The 21,379-nt window shown below is 48.1% G+C and overlaps 1 protein-coding gene across 5 annotated transcripts in view; it reads left to right on the forward strand.

Annotated features, from left to right (window-relative positions):
- Positions 1-3,350: 3,350 nt before the first annotated feature.
- ILF3 (interleukin enhancer binding factor 3) overlaps positions 3,351-21,379 on the forward strand; it is a 33,490-nt gene continuing 15,461 nt past the window's right edge. For 4 of the 5 annotated variants that reach the window (XM_043586525.1, XM_043586527.1, XM_043586528.1 and 1 more), the window contains exons 1-5: positions 3,351-5,266; positions 17,357-17,455; positions 17,836-18,065; positions 18,224-18,401; positions 20,522-20,669. In XM_043586525.1, the coding sequence (XP_043442460.1) occupies positions 17,453-17,455; positions 17,836-18,065; positions 18,224-18,401; positions 20,522-20,669 (559 nt within the window). In that variant the 5' untranslated portion in view covers positions 3,351-5,266; positions 17,357-17,452. Of the gene's footprint in view, positions 5,267-7,456; positions 7,544-17,356; positions 17,456-17,835; positions 18,066-18,223; positions 18,402-20,521; positions 20,670-21,379 lie in introns of those variants that run through there. The other variant, XM_043586526.1, reaches the window with a different exon arrangement.

A 21,379-nucleotide genomic window follows, 5' to 3' on the forward strand; every position in this document is an offset into this window, starting at 1 on the left:
TCATGACTTGAGCCGAAGTTGATGCTCAACCAACTGAACCACCCAGGCGCCCCAGACCTTTTCTTTCTCAGAAGACTGGAGGCAAGTCCCAGAACTGCCTATGCCCTGGCCGGTTTTGCCAAAAACACCACGTCTGAACCATTCTTGGGCCAGGTAAGAAGTGGGGCTCTGATCAGCCAGATCCAGGGCGGAGGCTGGGCGGTGGGAGAACAAAATGGCAGAGAGGTGGTTCCCTAAGGGAAATCGTGGTTCTCAGAAGAACAAAGTGGGAAACGGAGACCCAGCAGGCCAAAGTCCCAGGTGGCCGGCTGCTCTGTGAGACGGCAGCAAGAGCAAGAACTAGACCAGCAGGAACTTCAGGATGGCCAAGAGGGTCCTGGAGGGTGAAGACGATGAACTCCACGTGGTTGGGGTCCTACATCCGCTTGGCCCATATGACAGCATCACTGTGTGGCCACGCCAATGTTTCCCCCCAAGTCTCAGCATCCCGGGGCTCCGACTGATGTGGCCATGACTTCACTCCACTGCATCTTTTGCTTTTAAAGTATTGCCGGGGCCCTTGCTGGCTCAGTCCATACAGCATGCGACTCTCGATCTCAGGGGCGTGAGTTCAAACCACGTTGGGCATGGAGCCAAAATAAAATCTTTCAAATATTGCCGTAAAATACACATAAAAATTACCCCCCCCCCAAACCGTTTTTAAGTGTGCAGCTTGGTGACATTAAGCACATTCACAGTTTTGTGCGACCATCACCACCTCCATGTCCAGAACTTTTTCTTCTTCCCAAACGAAAACTCGGTCCCCATTAAACGCAAACTCCCCCTCCTGCAGGCACCCATCGCTCTCCTTTCTGCCTCTATGGATCTTTTCTAGACACTGCATATGAATGGAATCGTACAGTATTTAGCCTTTTGGGTCTGGCTTATTTGATTTAACATAACATCCTCTAGGTTCATCCACGTTGTAGAATATGTCACGGTTTCTTTTTTTTTTTTTTAATTTTTAAAAATCTTTATTTTTGAGGGGGCGGGCAGAGAGAGGGAGACACAGAATCCGAAGCAGGCTCCAGGCTCTGAGCTGTCAGCACAGAGCCCGATGTGGGGCCTGAACTCATGAACCGCGAGATCATGACCAGAGCTGACGTTGGATGCTTAACCGACTGAGCCACCCAGGCGCTCCTCCTCTTTTAAGGCTGAATAATACTTAACATTCCATTGTCTGCATACATCACGGTTTGTTGATGCATTCATCCATCGACAGACACTTGGGTTAATTCCACATTTTGGCTATTGTGAATCAGGCTGTGAACAGGGGTGTGGAAGTATCTGGAGTACCTGCTTTCATTTCTTGTGGGCATATACTCAGAAATGGAAGTGCTGGAAACGTTCACTTTGCTTAATTTTGGGAGCAAACATCATGTTGTTTTCTTGCTCCATCTTTTAACTGAGTTTTCTTCCTTGTTGGTTTCATTCTCTTTCATCAAAGTACACTCCCTGCCCCCACCCCCCCACCCCGCCACACCTTGTATTTCCCTGGCTTCAAGATCGGAGAAACAAGGGCTTCTCCTGCCTCCAAAGTCCCCAGCCTGGTGCTCACGGGCTCTGACTGGCTGGATTTCGGTCACTCACTCCTAAGCCAATCACTGCAGTCAAGCCATGGGCTTAGTTTCAGAATATGACACCAGGGACTCATCAGATGAAGTTCCCCACAGCGCTGTGGTGAACCCACGTCCACCCCACTGAAGGGGGAGGAAGGGAGGAGACACGGGTCCAAAAGGTTTCAGGAGGAAAAGTTCCTCAGTGGGACTGGGGGTAGGAGGCTGGAGTAGGAGAAATCTCTGATGAGGAGGAAGGCAAAGGAAGGAGAGCACGTCCGTGAGAACGCTTCAGTCCCTGATGATGACAGAGCCTGTCTAGACAGAGGGAATGCGAGGGGAGGGGACAGACCTTACTCTTCAGCCACTGAGAAAGAGGCTGTAATGGGGAGAGGGGGTGCACAGCCAGATGACAGCGCCCATCGGTCAGGGCAGGGAGGTGAGAGACGGTGCATACTGGGGTTGTTAAACAGGAAGCAGTGGAAAGGCAAGGGCTGTAGTGGAAGGCTGGGTCAGGGTGGAGAAGAAGAGGCAAGAGAGGGCAGCTGGCGCCTTGGGGCTTCAGTCTTGCACATGATGACCAAGGAGAGAACACAGACCAGGAGCAGGATGGATGTAGCTTGTCCAAAGATTGGGCTGAGGGGTGCCTGGGTGGCTCAGTCGGTTAAACGTCTGACTTCGGGTCAGGTCACGGCTCAGGTCACGATCTCGCGGTTCGCGAGTCTGAGCACCGCGTTGGGCTGTGCTGGCAGCTCCGAGCCTGGAGCCTGCTTCAGATTCTGCGTCTCCCTCTCTCTTTCTGCCCCTCCCACTCTTGCACTGTCTCTCTCAAAAAATGTATAAACATGAAGGAAAATTAAAAAGATTGGGTTGAAAACCTCTTATCCCGCAGCTCCTGGTGGGTGGCCCCAACAGAATGCACTTGTTTGTTAAGGGCTTCCACTGCAGCCCAGCATCTCTTCCTACAAAACCCAGGTTGTGCGAGGCACCAGTCCCAGCAGGTAACAATCGGAACCATAACAGGTTCCCTAGCACTCACTCCACAGAGCCTCAGCAAACTCTTGAGACTCAAAGAACTCTCCAAACCTGTCCTGGGCTACTCTGTGGAGACTGTAGTTTGATCTAAAGGCTTTGCTTGTAACCACGATCCTACCTACCCCTTTATGCGTATGGAGCCCCTTTTACAGGGGCTGCCTTGAGAGCCTCAAAAGCAAGTTCTTCAGAAATCTAACCAGCCATGGACTTGGGAGTCAGAAAACCAGACACCTTCCCTGTTTTGCCACTTGGTAGCGCTGTTAGCTCAGTGGAGTCGCACCCCTCGGGGCCAGTTCCCTGGTGTCCGTAATTGCCGGTCTCTAACTTGTTACAGCCGGTTATCACCTCGTCAGGGTGACCTTACACAATCCAAACTTCCTTTAACCAATTTTACCTGAATACATGGACCATTAAATTTACCATACCTTTCTTCACTCTTAAGCTCTATTTAGGAAAGCTCTCCAAGTGTGTGTGTGTGGGGGGGGGGGGGGGGGCAAGATGCTGAGTATTTGCGTGAAAAACAAAAAAAAATACACACACATAATTAAGCCTCTCTGGGAGTAAAACAAAAAACTTCACAATGGCTGCCAAGAAGTAGGGAGGCGGCGGATGGGTTTTGTCCTTTCACACTCTTGCATATTTGATAGGTTGCATCAGACGAATACATTATCTGTTCAAAACCCTCAGTAAAGTGTAAACAGAGAGGCAGTAGGTACAGTGTGCATCCATTTTAGTAACATTTTTTACACCGTACCTTTTAAATAACTGAGACATTTATTCGCGACACAGAAATGTGCCAAGTGCTTTAAAAACAATCACCATTAGGGTGCCTGGGTGGCTCAGTCAGTTAAGCACCCGACTTTCGGCTCAGGTCATCATGATCTCACAGTTCGCTGGTGGGTTCAAGCCCCGCGTCTGGCTCTGTGCTGACAGCTCAGGGCCTGCAGCCTGCTTCAGACTCCGTGTCTCCCTCTCTCTTTCTCTGCCCCTCCCCCGCTTGCACTCTATCTCTCTCAGAAATAAACAAACATTAATTTTTTTTAACCAACGTTTTGTAGAAAGGAAATGAAGGCTCAGAGAGGTAGAGTTTTTGGTCACACAGGGGACTCAAATCTGGAACAGACGATGGGTCTTGTGTCATTAACAAAGGAGCTGCACCGTCCCTACATTTTTGCTAGGAAAATCGTTATTATGCCTTAAATCTTTTTAAGTTTATTTATAGATTTTGAGTGAGACAGAGCACCGGTGCGAGTAGGGGAGGGGCAGAGAGAGCGAATCCCAACCAGGTTCGTTCTCACGAACCATGAGATCACGACCTGAGCCAAAATCCAACTGAGACACCCACGTGTCCCACGTTATGCCTTAAGTCTTGAACGACTTCTTTCAGGTAGGAAACCTTTCCAATGATTCCTTGTTCCGAATCCCAGCAGCTTCTGAACAGCATCGCACCTGACAACATTCCTAGTAACGCCTGTCAAGCGCTAGCTTGATTCTGACACTGAAGCGGCACCGGGCTTACTGTACATACTGTTTGTACATGGGGGATCTCACGAAGCGCCCCGGAGAATTCAACATTAGCCTTTAAAATAGAAGACGCTCTGAGGCCTTTACTTATGAACCCCGAGCTGTGGTTGGCCGAGCGTCTGACTTGCAGACCCGGCTCTCCCACGAGCAGTCTGTGAATCCTCTAGTCGGGCCTCAGTTTCTCCATTTGTCAAAGGGCGACTGGAAGATCTCGAGTAGTTCGGCTCTGCCCTTCGGAGGCCTGGGCCCGGCAGGGCAGCCGGACACTACATTGGGGGGTTTGATTGCAGGACTTGAGAACTGGAGCGCTCGCCGACGCCGGTCCGGGGGCAGCAAGATCTGTCCGGCCGTTCCCGACACCTGCATCTCGGGTCTTCTAGGCCTCTAGCGAGAGACACAGGGAGATGGAGGAAGCTCCGCCAGGTAGCCTCGGATGGAGGTTGAAGCTCCCGGACCAAGATTCGGCCTCTACAAGTATACTCTTGTGACAGCCTCTCAAAGAGGTTTCCGCCAACGTACACGCGAGAGACGGGTGTAAGATGGCAGCCACGCAGGCGCATAAACTAGCAGCAGGGGGAGACTCCGCCTCTCGCCCTGAACCACGTGGTGATGCCGCTTAAAACCGCCATTGAAAAAAAGAACGGCGACCATATCACATGATGGAGACCTACCAATACCAAAGGAAAGCGCCAAAGTCCTTGTCACGTGGCCAAGACTCTGTATTGGCCACTGTCACATGATCAAGGACTCGAAAAGGGGTAAACGTTTCAACTCCACGTGACCAGAACGCAACGGCTACGCTCTTGCCACGTGACTAAAGCCCACCTCCTTATCTCTTTTCGTTGCTCCCTCCCTCCCGGGCTGGGCCTGCGTCAAGCGGCAACGCGGCGGCAGGGGGCGGGGCTCCAGCCGATCACGTGGCCCGCACCTCCCCGGCGCGCGCCCGCCCGCCCGCTCGCCCCCGGCCCCGGCTCCTCCTCCTCCTCTTCTCGCCATTGCAGTTGGACTCAGCAGCCCGGTGCGCACCGCGTGGCTTTTGGGGGGAGACCCCGGCGGGCTGTGGTAGGAGGGCGGCGGCGGCGGTTGCGGTCGGGGAAGGGAACGCCGACAAGGTAAGCGTCAATGTGGCGGCGGCTGGGCCCGCTCCCGCCTCTGCCCCTCCCCCCGCCAGTCCTCCCACTCAGCGCGGGCCCGGCTGAGGGGTCGCGGTGACAAGGCCTGAGGCGCCCCGCGCTCTTCTCCTACGCCCGGTTCTCTCGCCCCAGGGCCGGGCTCATTCCTCCCTCGCCAGTCTCGCTCCCGCGCTCGGCCGTTACTCTCCCCCATTGTGCCGAGGAAACAAAATGGCGGCGGCGGCGGCGAGGGCCCGGTGCGCGCGCATCCGCCCCCCCCCCCTTCGCGGCCCCTCGGCCGGCGGCGGCGCCTCTCACGGGGGGTGCGCGCGCACCGGGCCCCCGGCCGCCGAGTCCCCCGGGCCCGGCTTTGTCTGTTGCTGCGTCCCGCGCGCACGCGCGCACGTGCCGGGAGCACACACCCCCCTTGGCCGGTAGAGTCCTGGCCGGCGCAGCAGGGGCGACCCCCTCCTCATTCCTTCTTAGTCTTTGTCCCTGTCCCGTCCCGGGTTCCAGGAGAGTCCCAGGTTCCCGAGGCGGGAAATGTCGCCGCCTTTGTCCTTACATGGCGTGGAGATGCGGACCTCCTCCTTGGGACCCTGTTCCCACGCTGATTGCAGAGGAGGCCTTTGTCGGTTGTATGGGGTTCTCCAATCTGTGATCAGCCAGGCCTGCCTCAGATTAGGACCCAAAATTGGCGTAGGGTTTAAGCTTTCCCTTTCATTAGTTTAGGTGTTTCATTGATGTTGAATTTTATCCAGATTGCTTAGGATTTGCATCCTCCCTCAAAACGGTGATGTGGTGCGATATTTGGGTACACTGAAACTTGCAAGATTGTGACCCAAACATGAGAGTTTAAAACAGTTTTCTACCGTATTAAGTAGTTGAGTGACTGAGTTGAAGTTCTGCCACAGTGAATCCTGAGCCTGGATGAATTATCTGGGTTGTACAGTGATCAGCATGCTCTCCCCCAGTTCATTGTCTAGACTTGGGGAGCTAAACCATTTCTTAGTATTTCCAGAGTTGATTGATTGTTGCTTGGGATTCTGCTCAGGGGACGTGATGGATCTATAAGGGAGTACCAGTTTCCCTGATAAGCCTTTCTTTTCTGGACTCCGGTATTTCAGTGGTTTTGAATCTTTTTCTGATTGGTTAGGATGATCTCCTCTTTAAAGTGGGTGGCCTTTGGCACATTTGGGTTCCAGGGGGAAACCCAAGGTGCCACTCAGAGTTGGGACTCAAACTGAGGGCTTCAGACTCTTTCACAGGTGTTTGTGGCTGGGAGTCTCCTTGGATTGCTCACCCTGCTGCCACTGTGCTTTGTGTGTGATGCTTTGTGTGTGGTCTCGTGGGATGTAGGTAACAGCAGCCACTCAGATTGTGAATGAAGTGTGGGAACCAGAAGCTCATTAACAGCTAGAAAAGGGAAATAAATAAATAAAAGGCCCCTGGGTACAGGCGTTACTATCCCTGTCCCTAGTCCTGCAGTCTTTGCCCCTGAGCTCTTGGTTGACCGCGTGAGTTGATCATGGTCCCTGGGATTTGTGAATGGAATCTCTGCAGGCCCTGGTGTTTGGAGTTGATTGGAGGCTGGCAGTTACTGCCAGACGTGGCCTTGCCGGCACCGAGTGTGGGTTCATCAGTTTCCCTACTCCTAGAGCTTGGACAAGTCTGGGAATCATACTCTTTTTGGAACACTGGTGGGTAATTGCAGTTTTTGTTTGTTTTTTCCCCGATTGAACTTGTCTAGTGTCTATAGGCAAAAATTCTTTTCTTTAGCTGCTTCTAGTATATTTAAGAGGGCTTTTTTTTTCTTTTCGAGGTCCGTAATACCGGGAGTGAAGAATCTAAGGCTGTTTCTTAGTTTTTTTTTTTTAATTCTCCTTGTTAAAAAACTACATTGGCAAGAGCTGCTGCTAATACATTGATGTCACTTTCATGGTTGCTCTTTTCCATGTTCCCCTGCTTCACGTCTCCAGGTAGGAACAGGTGGAGTCCGTGATGAGGAAAGAGCTTTCTGTAAGTCTATAAGCCTCTTCTCTTTGGGTAAACAGTAGGCAGCATCTTGTCTGTAGGCCTCAGCAAGTTGTGGGGGTTGGAAATGTTCCTCTGAAAAAAGGCTTTAGAAGTTTTCTTTGGGCTGGATCAGGTCCCTCTTATTTACCTCTCTCACCCTCCTTCCCAGTTTCTCCTGATTTCACCTTTCATGGCTCAGAGGAATAATTCCTTTCCCCAAGAAACTTGGGTTTATACCTCCTTGGACTTGCCCTCCTGTCAGTAAGTTGGTTAACTTTGTGCAGTTTTGAAGGATGTGTAAATCACACCATCTAACATTACATGCACGTATCTGCATGCCATTTTATCTGAATGTTGCTTTGATTGAACTTTCATGGGAATTACGATTTTCTAGGCTGTATATATTGGATGCTTTCTATCTTACCCAAGTCCTGGGGAAAAAAGGATTTGATTTCTGTTTTTAGTGAAGGGGTTTCAGGTTAAAGGCAGACATTGGTTTGACAAGAATCTACATACAGTGAAGCAGGTTGGGGCCCTGAAGGGATGAGATTCCTTCAGATTCCAGCTGCAGCACTTGACCGTTTTGTCTGAAACCACTAGCTTCTCTCTCCGCTCTGTTGTTTAGGGTAAGTCAGTGCTGATTCTTTGTGGTGCTAGCATTGTTATCGAAATAATAGTGAGAGCATGGTGGACAGGTGTTTGTTGCGGAGCCTTGTCAGTGTACTGACTTTTAAAAATTGTTCCTTGCCATTTTATGCTTTGTTGAATCCCTGTGAGATTTTTCCAAGGTTGCGCTTTATAGGTGATCCCATTACAAATTGTGATTGGAAGTTCAGAATGACTTTTAACATCTGCTGTTTTCAGATGTCTTGGGAAAACGATGTCCTGTTGAAATTTAATTTTTTTTTTCTCATTGAGTGCTTATGGAATGAAGAAAAATGTAGTCACAGAGCTGGACATGGGGCTCAATCCCATGAACCATAAGATTATGACCCCAGCCAAAATCCAGAGTGGGACGCTCAACCAACTGAGCCACCCAGGCGCCCATGTGGCCACTAGTTTTTAGCAGGAAGATGAGTTTATTGTCCAAGGACCATTTTCTTGTGTGCTATATATGAACACTAAGGACCATTTAGTTACGAAGTAACTTTTATTAGAGTATGTACATTTGCTCCAAATTATTTTTATAATCTTGGGCAGTTAGTGAGAATTGGTGCTATGGACAACTTGAGATCCATTGTAATTTTCCTTGACATTCCAAACAGTCCTCTTTCTTCTTATTTTCATTAGGATTGTGGTTTGAGCTCAGTCTTACTGGGATAATTTTGCAGGCCACCTGCTTTGCTGCTGCTTCCTTTGGACTGCTTTTTTCCTCTTACCTGAATCTGTGTGTGTTTAAAGAATAAAATGTTGCGGGTTAGGTTTGCTTCTCAGTGGTACGTCTAGATTTTTTGCGGGTTAATAATCCTTGCTATGCATTCATAATTCAAGAAAACAGTCCAGATGTCAACAATGTGGAAATAACCAGCCCAGCCCCATGGCTCATAGTGGCGCTTAATAAACATTTGTCCTGTGGGTGACCTGTGCAGAGTCCTAGCAGGGGGGAGTAACAGCTGTCCAGTAAATGGAGGTCTGTGGGCTTCTCACATCCCACAGAGCAGGTGTGTGAACTGACGAGTGGAGGGAAGATGAACTGAGTCAATTTTGATGAAGTTACTTGAGTTTGTTTTTAATTTAATGTAATTTATTTATTTAGAGCTTTTTTTTTTTTTTTTCTTTTTTTAATCAGCTCTGTAAAAACTCTTTTGTGGGTTCTTAGAAAGTAAATAGGCAACTGCCAAATGACCCAGCAATTTCACCCTTGGGCATTTCTCCCAAAGAAAGGAACATTTATGTTTACATAAAAATCTATACACAAATGCTCATAGCAGCTTTATCCTTGATAGCCAAGAACTGGAAGCCACGTAGATGTCCTTCAGTAGGTGAATGGTTAAACCAAGATACGTCCATGCCACGGAGTACTGCTTAGCGATCAAAAGAAGCAAGCTGTTGATAACACCTTGGATGAATCTTGAGGCAGTTACATTGCATGAAACAAGCCAGTGCTGAAAGGTTACGTACTCTGGAATTCCATATACATAACATTCTTGGAGTGTCAGAACTGTAGGGATGGTGAATGGATTAGTGGTTGGTAGGGTTAGGCATATGAGGAGTGGTGGAAGGGTGAGTATGGCCAATCAAGGGCAACAGGAGGGATCCTTGGGATGGCAGTGGTCTGTCTTGATTGTATCACCATGAGTGTTGTGGTTATGAATTGTACTGTAGTTTGCAAGATGTTGCCATTGTGGGAAACTGCTTTAAAGAGTACACGTGATCTCTGTTATTTCTTGTATACTGCATGTGAAGCTATGGTTATCTTAGTAGTTTTATTGAAAAGAGTGCCACCCTTACCCACCAAAATAATTCACATGTCTGTGGATTCACATCCTTTGAGAGACCATCTTTTTTTCTTTGTAACTGGGGAGGGGGAAAAGAATGTTTTTGGGAGAAGGAAACGTACTGCACGCTAAGTTAAGGAAAAAAATCCAGGGCTTCCCCATGGGGATATGTGGGAGGGTCGCCCCTCCTGCCCCTGCCCCAACCAGGCGTGGAAGATTTCCTAAGCTTACTTCCTCTCCTGCTTGTTGCCTGAAGAGCATGTTGGGAAGAGGGTTTGGTAATTCCCACCTGGAGTCATGATACACGCTTAACTGTTATGTCCTCTCACAGGCAGATTTTAAAACCTTTCTATCGGTTCATCCAAGAGTTGGTGAAATTCCTCCTTTAATATATTACATTTGCGGTTTTTCAGTTGATGAAGCATCTTCCCACAAAGTCACATTTTATCCTTACTGCTTGCAGCTCTTGGGCATAGCTAGTGTTGCCATTTCCTTTTTGATAACAGCTCTGAACAGGTAGATAATTTACCGGAGGATCCCACAGCTGCGAGGTTGGGGAGTCCAGTTGGATGCAAACATGGGGCTTCTGTCTCCCAAGACCCATGAATGCTCTACAGTACCAGTGAGCCTGGACTCCTGGGTCTCATGGGAGGCCAGTGGAGTTTCAGAAACATTTTGGAGAAAAATTTGTGTTTGTCAGCTTTATATTTAGTCAAGGAAAGTATCTTTTTTTCCCTTTCTTTTTGTTTCTGTTTATTTTGAGAGAGAGCATGAGCGGGAGGTGTGGGGTGGGGGTGGGGGGGCAGAGAGAGAATCCTAAGCAGGCTCTGCCCTCGATCTCACGAACTGCAAGATCATGACCTGAGCCGAAATCAAGAGTCAGATGCTCAACTGACTAAGCTACCCAGGCACCCAAAAAATATGCTTTTAATTAGCATACAACATCTCCTTTTTTTCATGAGAGAAAAGGACATTTTTTAAAAATTGAAACTATTTGTGGAAATCATTATCCCTGACCTTACACCTCCCTGTGGACCAGTAAAAAACACTGTTGCAGACAGAATTGGGAACCACTGCACCAGCGTTCAGATCTGTGTTGGACTTTCAGATTTCTCCGAGTGGCATCCATAACCAGATTTTAGGTTGGCATCTTTTGGCTGGGTTGCTTTGTTAAAATTATTTTTCACGTGTCCTTGATGATGTCAATCTGTAAAGGTTTGCAGAGTCACTGAAGAGTAGCATGTGTATGTCATTTCACTTCATGCTCCAGGATAGGATAGCTCTGGAGATGGGGAAACCAGGAGCTGGGGTTTGGATCCTTTCAAAGCTTAATCCATTCAGTCTTTTAGATGAGCATCCACTTCAGGACAATTCCCCGGAGTTGCTGGAATAGCTGTAGGACTTTGTGAAATAGATAGTTGGGGCTCTACCTGTTGCGGTGTTGCCACTGCACCTGTTCATTCATTTTACAGACTAACTTGGGCATATGTCTTTTTCAGCAGCAAGTGCCGTGCGTCGAATTCTAATTAGCAAGAGGTCAGCACGTTGCAAGCCAAAGGTTTTGTGGTTTAAACTTCTGTAATTCTGCATGCTGTGAGTGGGCTGGATTTGAGAAGGAAAAAAACCCTGATCCCTTCATGTTAGAACATCCCCAGCTACCCAGAGTTCATGTTTAAAATCCTGATTCTCCACTGCACCTGTTCCTCTCTTGGGTTTCTTTTCAGAGGAGCTGGGCTGGTAAAAAGCCAGGCTTCCTTGTGCCTTGCTGTTGAATCATAAAGGTGGTTGCAGGAGCAGCTTCTGTTTAAAGTTTGGTTGGCAGGGGCCAGTGGAGTGTTGGCTGTAGGCAAGCAGGTGGGTGTTGTGGACCTCTTGCCAACAGTGTTCTTTGCTAAAAATCTTGAAAAGGAGGTTTCTGTTCACCCAGAGGACCTCTCTGTCTGTTAAAGAGAGGGATTCCCCGGTATTCAAGACTAGAGCGGCTAGCTTCTGAAAAGCTGGCTTGGATGACAGGTCTGGGTTCTCATAGAGACCAGGGAGGCCAGATTTGTTGGCCTGCAAAGGAACATTGTCTCCAGTTTTTCAGCATTTGTTTTAGTTCACATAATTAGTGCTCTTACTTTCTTTGTCCCCCTGGATCAGGAGGCATCACCACCAAGGTCTGGTCTAAGGGAGGAGGGCCTGGGGGTGAGTGTTCCACAGATGGGCCAGGTGGGGTGCTCAGGGCCAGCCACACAGCCCAGTGTGTCTCTTCAGGGATTCATTCTGGGGCCTGCCTCTTGGAGCAGAGGAAGATCAAGAGATGCAGCCGCTTGCGACAGAGGCACACCCACGTTCTTAGTTTTAACAGTGAAGGCAGCGGATGGAGACCTACATGCGGGACAGTCGATGAAAGTGGGTGCATTTGGGGGGGTACGCGTGTCCTTGAGGTACTTTTGACGGGCTGGGTTTTTTCGTTTGTTTTTTTCTGTTTTTTGTCGCAACATCTTTTTACCCAGGGGTACAAGAATGATTTTTCTACTCCCAGTGTCTATCAGGTGGCATTTGTTCTTACAGCGATTCCCTACATCCACTGTGGAAAATCACCATTTTCAGAGTAGGAAGTTGGGATATACACCTCTGCACTGGTGGCAAAGTAGGGTTTGGTTTTGTTTTTTTTTTTTAAGTATCGTTAGGGACTCAAGCTTTTCCATGCATTTAATGTGCTGAATCAATTTAGGGTTGTTTTTTTTTTTTTTTTTTTTTAATTTTTTTGAAAGTTTGTTTATTTTTGAGAGAGAGAGGGAGACACAGAATCCGAGGCAGGCTCCAGGATCTGAGCTGTCAGCACAGAGCCCGAACTCACGAACCGCAAGATCATGACCTGAGCCAAAGTCGGATGCTTAACCAACTGAGCCATCCAGGCGCCCCTTAGATTGTTTATTTATTTATTTATTTTTTTAAATTTTTTTTTCAACGTTTATTTTTTATTTATTTTTGGGACAGAGAGAGACAGAGCATGAACGGGGGAGGGGCAGAGAGAGAGGGAGACACAGAATCAGAAACAGGCTCCAGGCTCCGGGCCGTCAGCCCAGAGCCCGACGCGGGGCTCGAACTCACGGACCGCGAGATCGTGACCTGGGCGAAGTTGGACGCTTAACCGACTGCGCCACCCAGGCATCCCTAGATTGTTTATTTTTAATATCTCATGAAAATTCTCAAACATATACCGAAGGTGACGTGGTTTTACAGTGAACAGCCACCTGTATATAAAGCTCAGGTGCTGCCGTTGACATTTGACTATACTTTTGTTTCACACATCTCATCCTTTGTTCTGGTCATCCTTCAGCCCACATTTATTTATGCATTTATCGAGTTTCTTTGACGTCTAATCCACTTTACTTTTTTTTTTTTTTTTCAATTTTTTTTTTTTTCAATTTTTATTTATTTTTGGGACAGAGAGAGACAGAGCATGAACGGGGGAGGGGCAGAGAGAAAGGGAGACACAGAATCGGAAACAGGCTCCAGGCTCTGAGCCATCAGCCCAGAGCCCGACGCGGGGCTCGAACTCCCGGACCGCGAGATCGTGACCTGGCTGAAGTCGGACGCTTAACCGACTGCGCCACCCAGGCGCCCCAACTTTTATGATGCATTTCAAAGTAGCAAAAAATTACAGTCCTCCATCTGAATATTAACTAGAGTCCAGTATTTATTTACAGCCCCCTTTTTTTCTTTTGAAGTAACGTACACGTCTTGAGACTACCATTCAAGTAGTTTTGACCACTGAATATACCAACTCCTACCAAGATATAGACCGTGATCATCACCCTGAAAGCGCCCATCCCAGGTGTGCCTGCCACCATCTGCCTAATGCAGCTGCTGAATAGTTTTGTCTGTTCTAGAACTTCGTGCAGGTGGAAGCATTTTATGTTTGTTTTGTTTTTTGTAATCCATTGCCCCAGATGTGGCCAGTGGGAGCCTTCACAAGTCAGCTCCTTGTTCTTTGGATGGCCTGCATTAGTGTCTGAGTGCCTCTTTGCTTTCTGAGGCTGCAAATGACCCCGGCTCATGGAGTTTCTGTGTTAGGTGCAGGCCAACCATTTCTCTGGGGAGCTCTTTTTAGTAAGGTAGACACTGTCGGTCCTACAAAACCCTAAATAAAGGGGTCACAGCCACCTGAAACCATGGTTTAAGTTGTTACTTTTTAAGTTTCTGCATTTGATGTTTTTGTGATGGAGGAGGAGTGTACCGTGAAGAGATAGTCCGTGTGGAGTGAAGCCTTGGGTCCTGGCACCTGGCTGGGCTTGGAAGGAAGGCGATTCTTTACCTTGCATCGCCCACTGGGCCCAGAGGGGCAAGGCATTTGTCTGCCATGCCTGTCACCATTCTAGCGTGGAGGTGCACACTGAGTACTTGTTGAGTAAATAAATCAGGTTTTAAACCTACCAGCCGTCACTGTGAGGTCAATGAGGTTCCAGCATAGGTATGGCCAGGAGTGGGGGCCGTTCGACATGGCCATTTTACCATCAGGCTGTGAGCTCTCTAATGGTCTGCTTCTCGGTTTAGAACTGAGTTTCTGGGAGCGCCTGGGTGGCTCAGTCGGTTAAGTGTTTGACTTTGGCTCAGGTCACTATCTCGAGGTTCCTGAGTTCAGGCCCTGTGTCGGGTTCTGTGCCAACAGCTCAGAGCCGGGAACCTGCTTCCGATTCTGATTCTCTCTCTGCCCCTCCCCTGCTCATGCTCTCTTTCTCTCTCTCTCAGAAATCAATAACGGTGCCTGGGTGGCTTAGTCGGTTAAGCATCCGACTTCAGCTCAGGTCATGATCTCGCAGTTTGTGGGGTTGAGCCCCACGTCGGGCTCTGTGCTGACAGCTCAGAGCCTGGAGCCTGCTTTAGATTCTGTGTCTCCCTCTCTCTCTCTGCCCCTCCCCTGCTCATGCTCTGTCTCTCTCCCTCCCTCCCTCCCTCTCTCTCTCTCTCTCTCTCTCTCTCTCTCAAAAATAAAAAAAAATTTTTTTTAAACCAATAAATAATAAAAAATTTAAAAAGAACTAGGTTTCTAGAGCTTTGGTTGAATTTTTGTGTTAAAAAAAATTTTTTTTTAATGTTTATTTTTGAGAGAGAGAGTGGGAGCGAGGGAGGGGCAGAGAGAAAGAGGAAGAGATGGAATCTGAAGCAGGCTCCAGGCTCTGAGCTGTCAGCACAGCCCGACGTGGGGCTCGAACTCACTGAGCCATGAGATCATGACCTGACCTGAAGTAGGACGCTCAGCTGACTGAGCCACCCAGGCGCTCCGGTTGAATTTTTAGATGACCTTCCATGGCTGTACTTTTGTGGGAGGACTTAAGTACATTCTGCAGTTAAAGAAAACTGTTATGGAAGTTTTCAGACCTCGTAGGTGAATGAATCCAGGCATACCCATCCCCCAGGTTCGACAGCTATCAGCATTTTGCCGTCTTGTTTTATTTTTCTCCCCATCACCACTGTCTGCCTTACTGGAGTATTTTAGGGCGAATATCAGGCATGTACTTTCAACCATCAATTTGTCTTAAATATGTATCTAACATTAGCAAAGCATTCTTTCTGAGCACGACCTTGATACCATTTGTTTCTCACTGAACGAATGATAATTCCTTCATGTAGGATGCACTTCCGACTGTACGTCACTCATCACTTAGCCCCACAGCAGCCTGGCAAACAGAGATCCTGTTGGTAGAGAAAGTTGGTGCCATTTTGAAGGGTCCATGGCGTTTGTGCTGCATGTTTTCCGTAGGTTGACTTGTTGCATGTTTACCCCCCTTCGGAGGTGCAGGGGCCGCATCCAGGTCCAGGGGAAACTTCAGGGCCTGCAGCTAGCGGCTGGGCGGGCAGGGTTTTAAGTCCAGGTCTGTGTGGGAGCTCCCACTTGGTGGTGACTGAGTGATTTACCAAGGGCATCGTGGAAACTGGCCTCCACTCCTCCCCTGCCCCCCAAAGAAGCCCTTGACCCCTACTTGTCCTCTTGCATAGCTCTCGTTCCACCCTTCGATTTTATAGTTCCACTTTGAAACCTACAAATTTGCAATTAGATCGTTAGGTAGTCCTGAAGTGTTGTGGGAAATTCTTGTTTTGGCCAGTCATGTCCACGTTTATCCTTGAAGCGTGTGCCTTTCCACAAGGTGGAGACTGCTGCCCTGGCTGGTAACTGGCTTCGATCGAAGGGGCTGGCTGTTTTGTGGTTGGATGGGATGGGTGGATTCATCTGTTGTGTATCATTGTGATGGATTTTCTGTGTTGTTCACTCACTTGGAAGATGTCAGTGTGGACCAGACTGTTTGCACAGAGTAGGAATGAGTAGGTTGTCGTCAGCATGTTATTTAGAGCCCCAAATGGTAATTACAGCTACGCCTGTTCTAAAGACTCCTGTTGTGCACTTGAGTTCTCTTGGTCTCTTCAAAATTTAACCCACGGAGGGGGGCACGTGGTGCAGTGGTCACATCCCCCTGATGTTTCAGAAGGTTCTTGCCTTTCTGGTTGACAGACACCCTTTGGGTCTCTTAGTCCCCTGCTTTCCTTCCATTTCTTCATGACCCGCAAAGACCAGAGCTCCTTCCCTCTCTTTTCCTTCTCCAAACACCAGGATTTTGCTGAGTATTTGTATTGTTACCATTTATTGGAGGCGTGTTAAGCTTTTATTTTATATATTTGTGAAAAGTGACATACTTTAGGGGTGCCTGGGTGGCTCAGTCAGGTGAGCATCTGACTCTTGATTTTGGTTCAGGTCATGATCTTGCGGTTTGCGGGATCGAGTCCTATGTTGGGCTCCTCACCAACAGCATGTAGCCAGCTTGGGATTCCCTCTCTGTTTGCCCCCCCCATCCTGCTCATGATCTCGCTCTTTTTAATATTTTTGTAATATTTATTTTTCGAGAGAGGAGAGTGTGCTGCCCGCAAGCCAGGGAGAGACAGAGGGAGAGGGAGACTGAGGATCTGAAGCGGGCTCCATGCTGACACCAGAGAGCCTGTTGTGGGCTCGAACCCATGAACCCTGCAATATCATGACCCGAGCCAAAATCGGGTGCTTAACTGACTGCTCCCCCCCCCCCTTTCAAAACAAATAAACATTTAAAAAAAAATCGGGCATACTGGGGCACCTAGATGGCTCAGTTGGTTAAGTGTCTGAGTACAGCTCGGATTGGGTCGTGATCTTGCAGTTTGTGGATTTGAGCCCCGCAGTGGGCTCTCTGCTGTCAGCAAGGAGCCAGGTTCAGATCCTCAGTCCCCCTATCTCTCTGCCCACCCACCCCCACCCCCACCCCCACTTGTGCACGTGTGCTCCCTTTCTCTCTCTTTCAAAATGAATAAATGAACTTTGACAAAATCTAGCATACTTTACATTAAAAAATAAAAGTAAAAGATGAAAGAAGATGAAATAGAAATCCTCTAGATGTGGGTAGAGTTGGATTCTGAAACCAGCTGTTTTCATTTTTAGGGAATTTTATAATTAGTTTGTGCCTCGGCTTACCAGCGGTTACCTGGAAATAAGGATGTGTCCTGCTGTGTTAACAGGGCCCCTCACGTGGCAGCACCACTGTCTTTCATCCTGCTCAGTATCTGACTGCTACAATTCATCCGTGTATGAAATACTTGAAACTAAAATGATTTTCTGATCTTATAGATAGTTGAAGTATTGATAACACCAAGGAAATCTGTCACAGTTTGAAAAGATAAGCAAACATTTGATTTCCAGACACTACAGAAAAAAGAAGTAAAAATGGTAAGTTTTTAAAAATTGTAAATACTATTTCTTTATTCATATTCGAAGATGTAGCATTTCCCTAAAGCATTTGATTCTCCTATTTTTTCATTAGCTTTTTGAATTATAAAATACTGCTGCACAGTGTAAGAATTCACACACATACGTACATGTATATACGTATATATATAAATGCCTGAAGTGCCCCCTTCCTCTCAGCTGCCTCGAGAATGAACAGCCGTTTTCATTCAGTTGTCCTGCTCCCCACACCTTCAGAAGCGTCCCCCTAGGTTTACTTGCTCACAAATGACGAAGCTTGATTCTGCGTTGGGTGGCTTGGAAGAGGAGTGGACGCTTGTGTGGTCTCTGCATTGTTTTTAACCGAGTTTCCACATTTACAGCGTCCGATGCGAATTTTTGTGAATGATGATCGCCACGTGATGGCAAAGCATTCTTCTGTTTATCCAACCCAAGAGGAACTGGAGGCCGTCCAGAACATGGTGTCCCACACAGAGAGGGCTCTCAAAGCTGTGTCTGACTGGATAGATGAGCAAGAGAAAGGAAGCGGTGAGCACGCCGAGTCTGAGAACGTGGATGTGCCACCAGAGGACGAGACCAAAGAAGGGGCTGGGTAAGTTTGAGGTTTTGGGGCGGTGGGGATCTTTCGTAGAGAGACTGGCCAGCGTAGGGGTGAACGTCTCCTTTTCTAAGAAACTCCAGCCTTTCCATGGCCTCTGGGTTCTGGCTATGCTGAATCCCTCACTGAGCATCCTTCGGTCTGTCCCTCAGGGAGCAGAAAACGGAGCACATGACCAGAACCCTGCGGGGCGTGATGCGTGTTGGCCTCGTGGCAAAGGGCCTGCTGCTCAAGGGGGACTTGGATTTGGAGCTGGTGCTGCTATGTAAGGAGAAGCCCACGACTGCCCTCCTGGACAAGGTGGCCGACAACCTGGCCATCCAGCTCGCTGTGAGTGTGACCGTCTCCACTGGGTGGGGTCAGACTGCGCATGTTGAGGGTGCAGGGCAGGGGAAGAGTGGCCCGTTCGTGCTGTGCACCAAGAGATGGCTCCAAACCCACCCTTGCACGTGTGGGTGGATGCCACAGAACTCTAAGGCTCTACGGACAGTGCCTGGCTGCATGTGATAGGCCTAGAGCTCTTTCAGCTGGGAAAGACTCCGTGTCTGCTGTGCTCCGGGCTGCACTGGGCTGGAACTTTACGTCCGGAGCCAATTGAGTCGATGGGTGTCGATGGTTGAATAGAAGGTGCGATTATTAACTCTTCCCCACTGATCCAAAACTGGGCACGAGAACTTTTTAAAAACCAACTTTTTGGGGGCACCTAGGTGGCTCGGTCCGTTAAGCCTCTGACTCTTGATCTCACCTCAGGTCTTGATCTCAGCTTGGAGTGATGAGTTCAAGCCCCACATTGGGCTCCACGCTGGGTGTGGAGCCTACTTAAAACATAAAACTAGTTTCTTCATCTTGTTACAAAAGTGTTGCATAAATAATTGCTTCTGACATTTCTGGAACATTTACTACACCAGAGCCTAGGCCACATGTGCTGTTTATGTTATTTCTTCGTCCTCGTGTAACAACCCTTTGAAACAGGACTTTATCATCTGAGTATATTAGAAGATGTGACTGGGATGCAGGGAGCTGAGTAGTTGACCTCAGCATCCCTGGTTGGTGAGTTCTGGGGCTTTAGAACCTCCATGTGCCGCCACCCTATGCTGCCCCCCTGGGACACATTCACCCCATTTAGCAACAGGATAAGCAAAAGAAGCAAGTGAAAAAACTAAGAGATCTCATTCCTTGGGGAACACCCTGTTCATTTTCATATGTAAACATGCATTTTCTTTGCCTGTGACTGATAATTTGGGATTTCGGATGGTGGTCAGAATTGAAAAGAAGAGCTAGTGCAGTACAGCAGACACTTCTGGAAGGCTGTTTCAGGGAAATGAAGCCTGAAACTTTTCTGTTCCAGTGGTAGTTCTTAAGTTAATTTTAACTCGCGTCTGTAAAAAACGTATTCGTTGATGAAAATTATATTGTTGTGAATGTTTCTAAAAGAAAGACGCCTTTTGTAAAAAGCCAATCTTTAAAGAAAGGTACAAACAGTGTATTTTTACTGACTGAGATTAGTGTTTTCTGACTGGGGCAGTTTGGTCCCCACAGAGGACATTTAGCGAGCTGGAGACCATTTGGGTTGTCCCAGCAGTGGGGTGTGGGGTGCTGCTGGCGTCTGCCAGGTGGAGGAGGCTGGAGACGTCTGCCCAAATGGCCTGCAGTGCAGAGGATGGCCCCACAGCCCAGAATGCTCTGGCCCAGAACGTCCGTAGTGCTGAGGTGGAGAAACCCCATTTTAGGTTTTCCAGAGTGCATCTGTCCTCCTCCTTTATGTTTTCCCTAACAGAAATCATAGAAGTTTGAATTCTCTTCATCAGGGCTCATAAACTAGTATAAAGGAGAAAGTGGAAGCCAGGGTGTTGTCATACCCTTTTGTAGATACGTGCATTTGCAGCAAATATATGCTTTTTTTCTTAACGCATAATGTGACACAAATTCTCTTACTACACAGTTTTTTTTCCCACACTGATGGCTGCTCATCTCAGTATGGAAATACGGGTGGTGGATGCCCACTCTGCTGGGTGTTGTGCTTTCCGTGTGGTGTCCGTGTGAGCCTCCTGCGGCCTCCTGGTGTGGGTTGTGTCACTAAGTCCATGTTAGAAATTAGACACCAACATCTTAATGAGATTAAGTGATGTGCCCAAAGTTACACAACTGGCCAGCGACAAAGTAAAGATTCGTACCCTTGGTCTCCTTGGCCCAGAACCTAAAGCTTTGTTTTGCAAAGCTCCCCGTGAAAGTTTCTCTGCGTAGAGACCTCCGCTCTGGAGTACACAGAAAGTGGCTAAAGATCCAGTCAGTAAGAGGGAGGTCCTGATACCCTAGATGAAGGCACTGCTCTCATGTCACACCCCAAGAAGTTGACATGTGTGCTGTGGTAACCAGCAGAGACAGATACAGCTGTTGATTGCCAGCCTTGAGGAAGATGTATGTTTTGAAAGTTGCATTTTCTTTTGTAGGCTGTTACAGAAGACAAGTACGAAATACTCCAGTCTGTCGATGATGCTGCGATTGTGATAAAAAACACAAAAGAGCCTCCATTGTCCCTGACCATCCACCTGACCTCCCCTGTTGTCAGAGAAGAAATGGAGAAAGTATTAGCCGGAGGTAGGGAGGCTGAGAAAGGCCAGCAGGACTTTGGAAACTTGGTGTTCCCTCGCCAGCCAAATGTGCTATTCAGTTTTAGACTGCTTTGTTAAAAGGATATCGGTGTAGCTTTGACCACCTTTACTCTGAGATCACACCTCCCGTTCAGTTTCAGTGCTTGGGAGTTTGACAAAACGGTTGCACTAAAAGTGAGTAGCACTTTTCATAGAGGATTGCACCATTTTTATCTTAATCCTTGAATGTTCTCATCAGTGTTAAACTTGGTTTTTCTGTCGAGCGTTCTTTGGCCTTGAAAAAGGGTGTCCCTGGTGATTTTATGGCTTTTAAATTACGGAAGACAACCAGATGGTTTCTGCATGAACATCACGATGGAGTTGTGCAAACAGCTTGTGTTGCAGCAGAACCGAGGGCTTCTTGGTTTGTCCTCTTCCATTGGCTGCTTTTATCAGCTGCCGTGATGGAAATGCAAAGAGTTGATACAGAGTTTTGGATAAAGTTTTCAACAATTGTGTGATTTTCAAACCAAAACCTCAGAGACTTCTAATGCTTTCACCATTCAAAGGCCACCAAGGGCCCCTCACGCGTCTCTTCCGTGCGGATGTTTTTTAATCACAGATCTCACACCGCAGAGTGAAGGTAACAGGCCTTATCCAAATCCCTGACATGCAACTGGCAGCAGTGACAGTGCCCCGGTTCTGCTGCAGCAGAGG

The sequence above is a fragment of the Prionailurus bengalensis genome, chromosome A2 (assembly GCF_016509475.1).
Source record: "Prionailurus bengalensis isolate Pbe53 chromosome A2, Fcat_Pben_1.1_paternal_pri, whole genome shotgun sequence".
Classification (NCBI taxonomy): domain Eukaryota; kingdom Metazoa; phylum Chordata; class Mammalia; order Carnivora; family Felidae; genus Prionailurus; species Prionailurus bengalensis.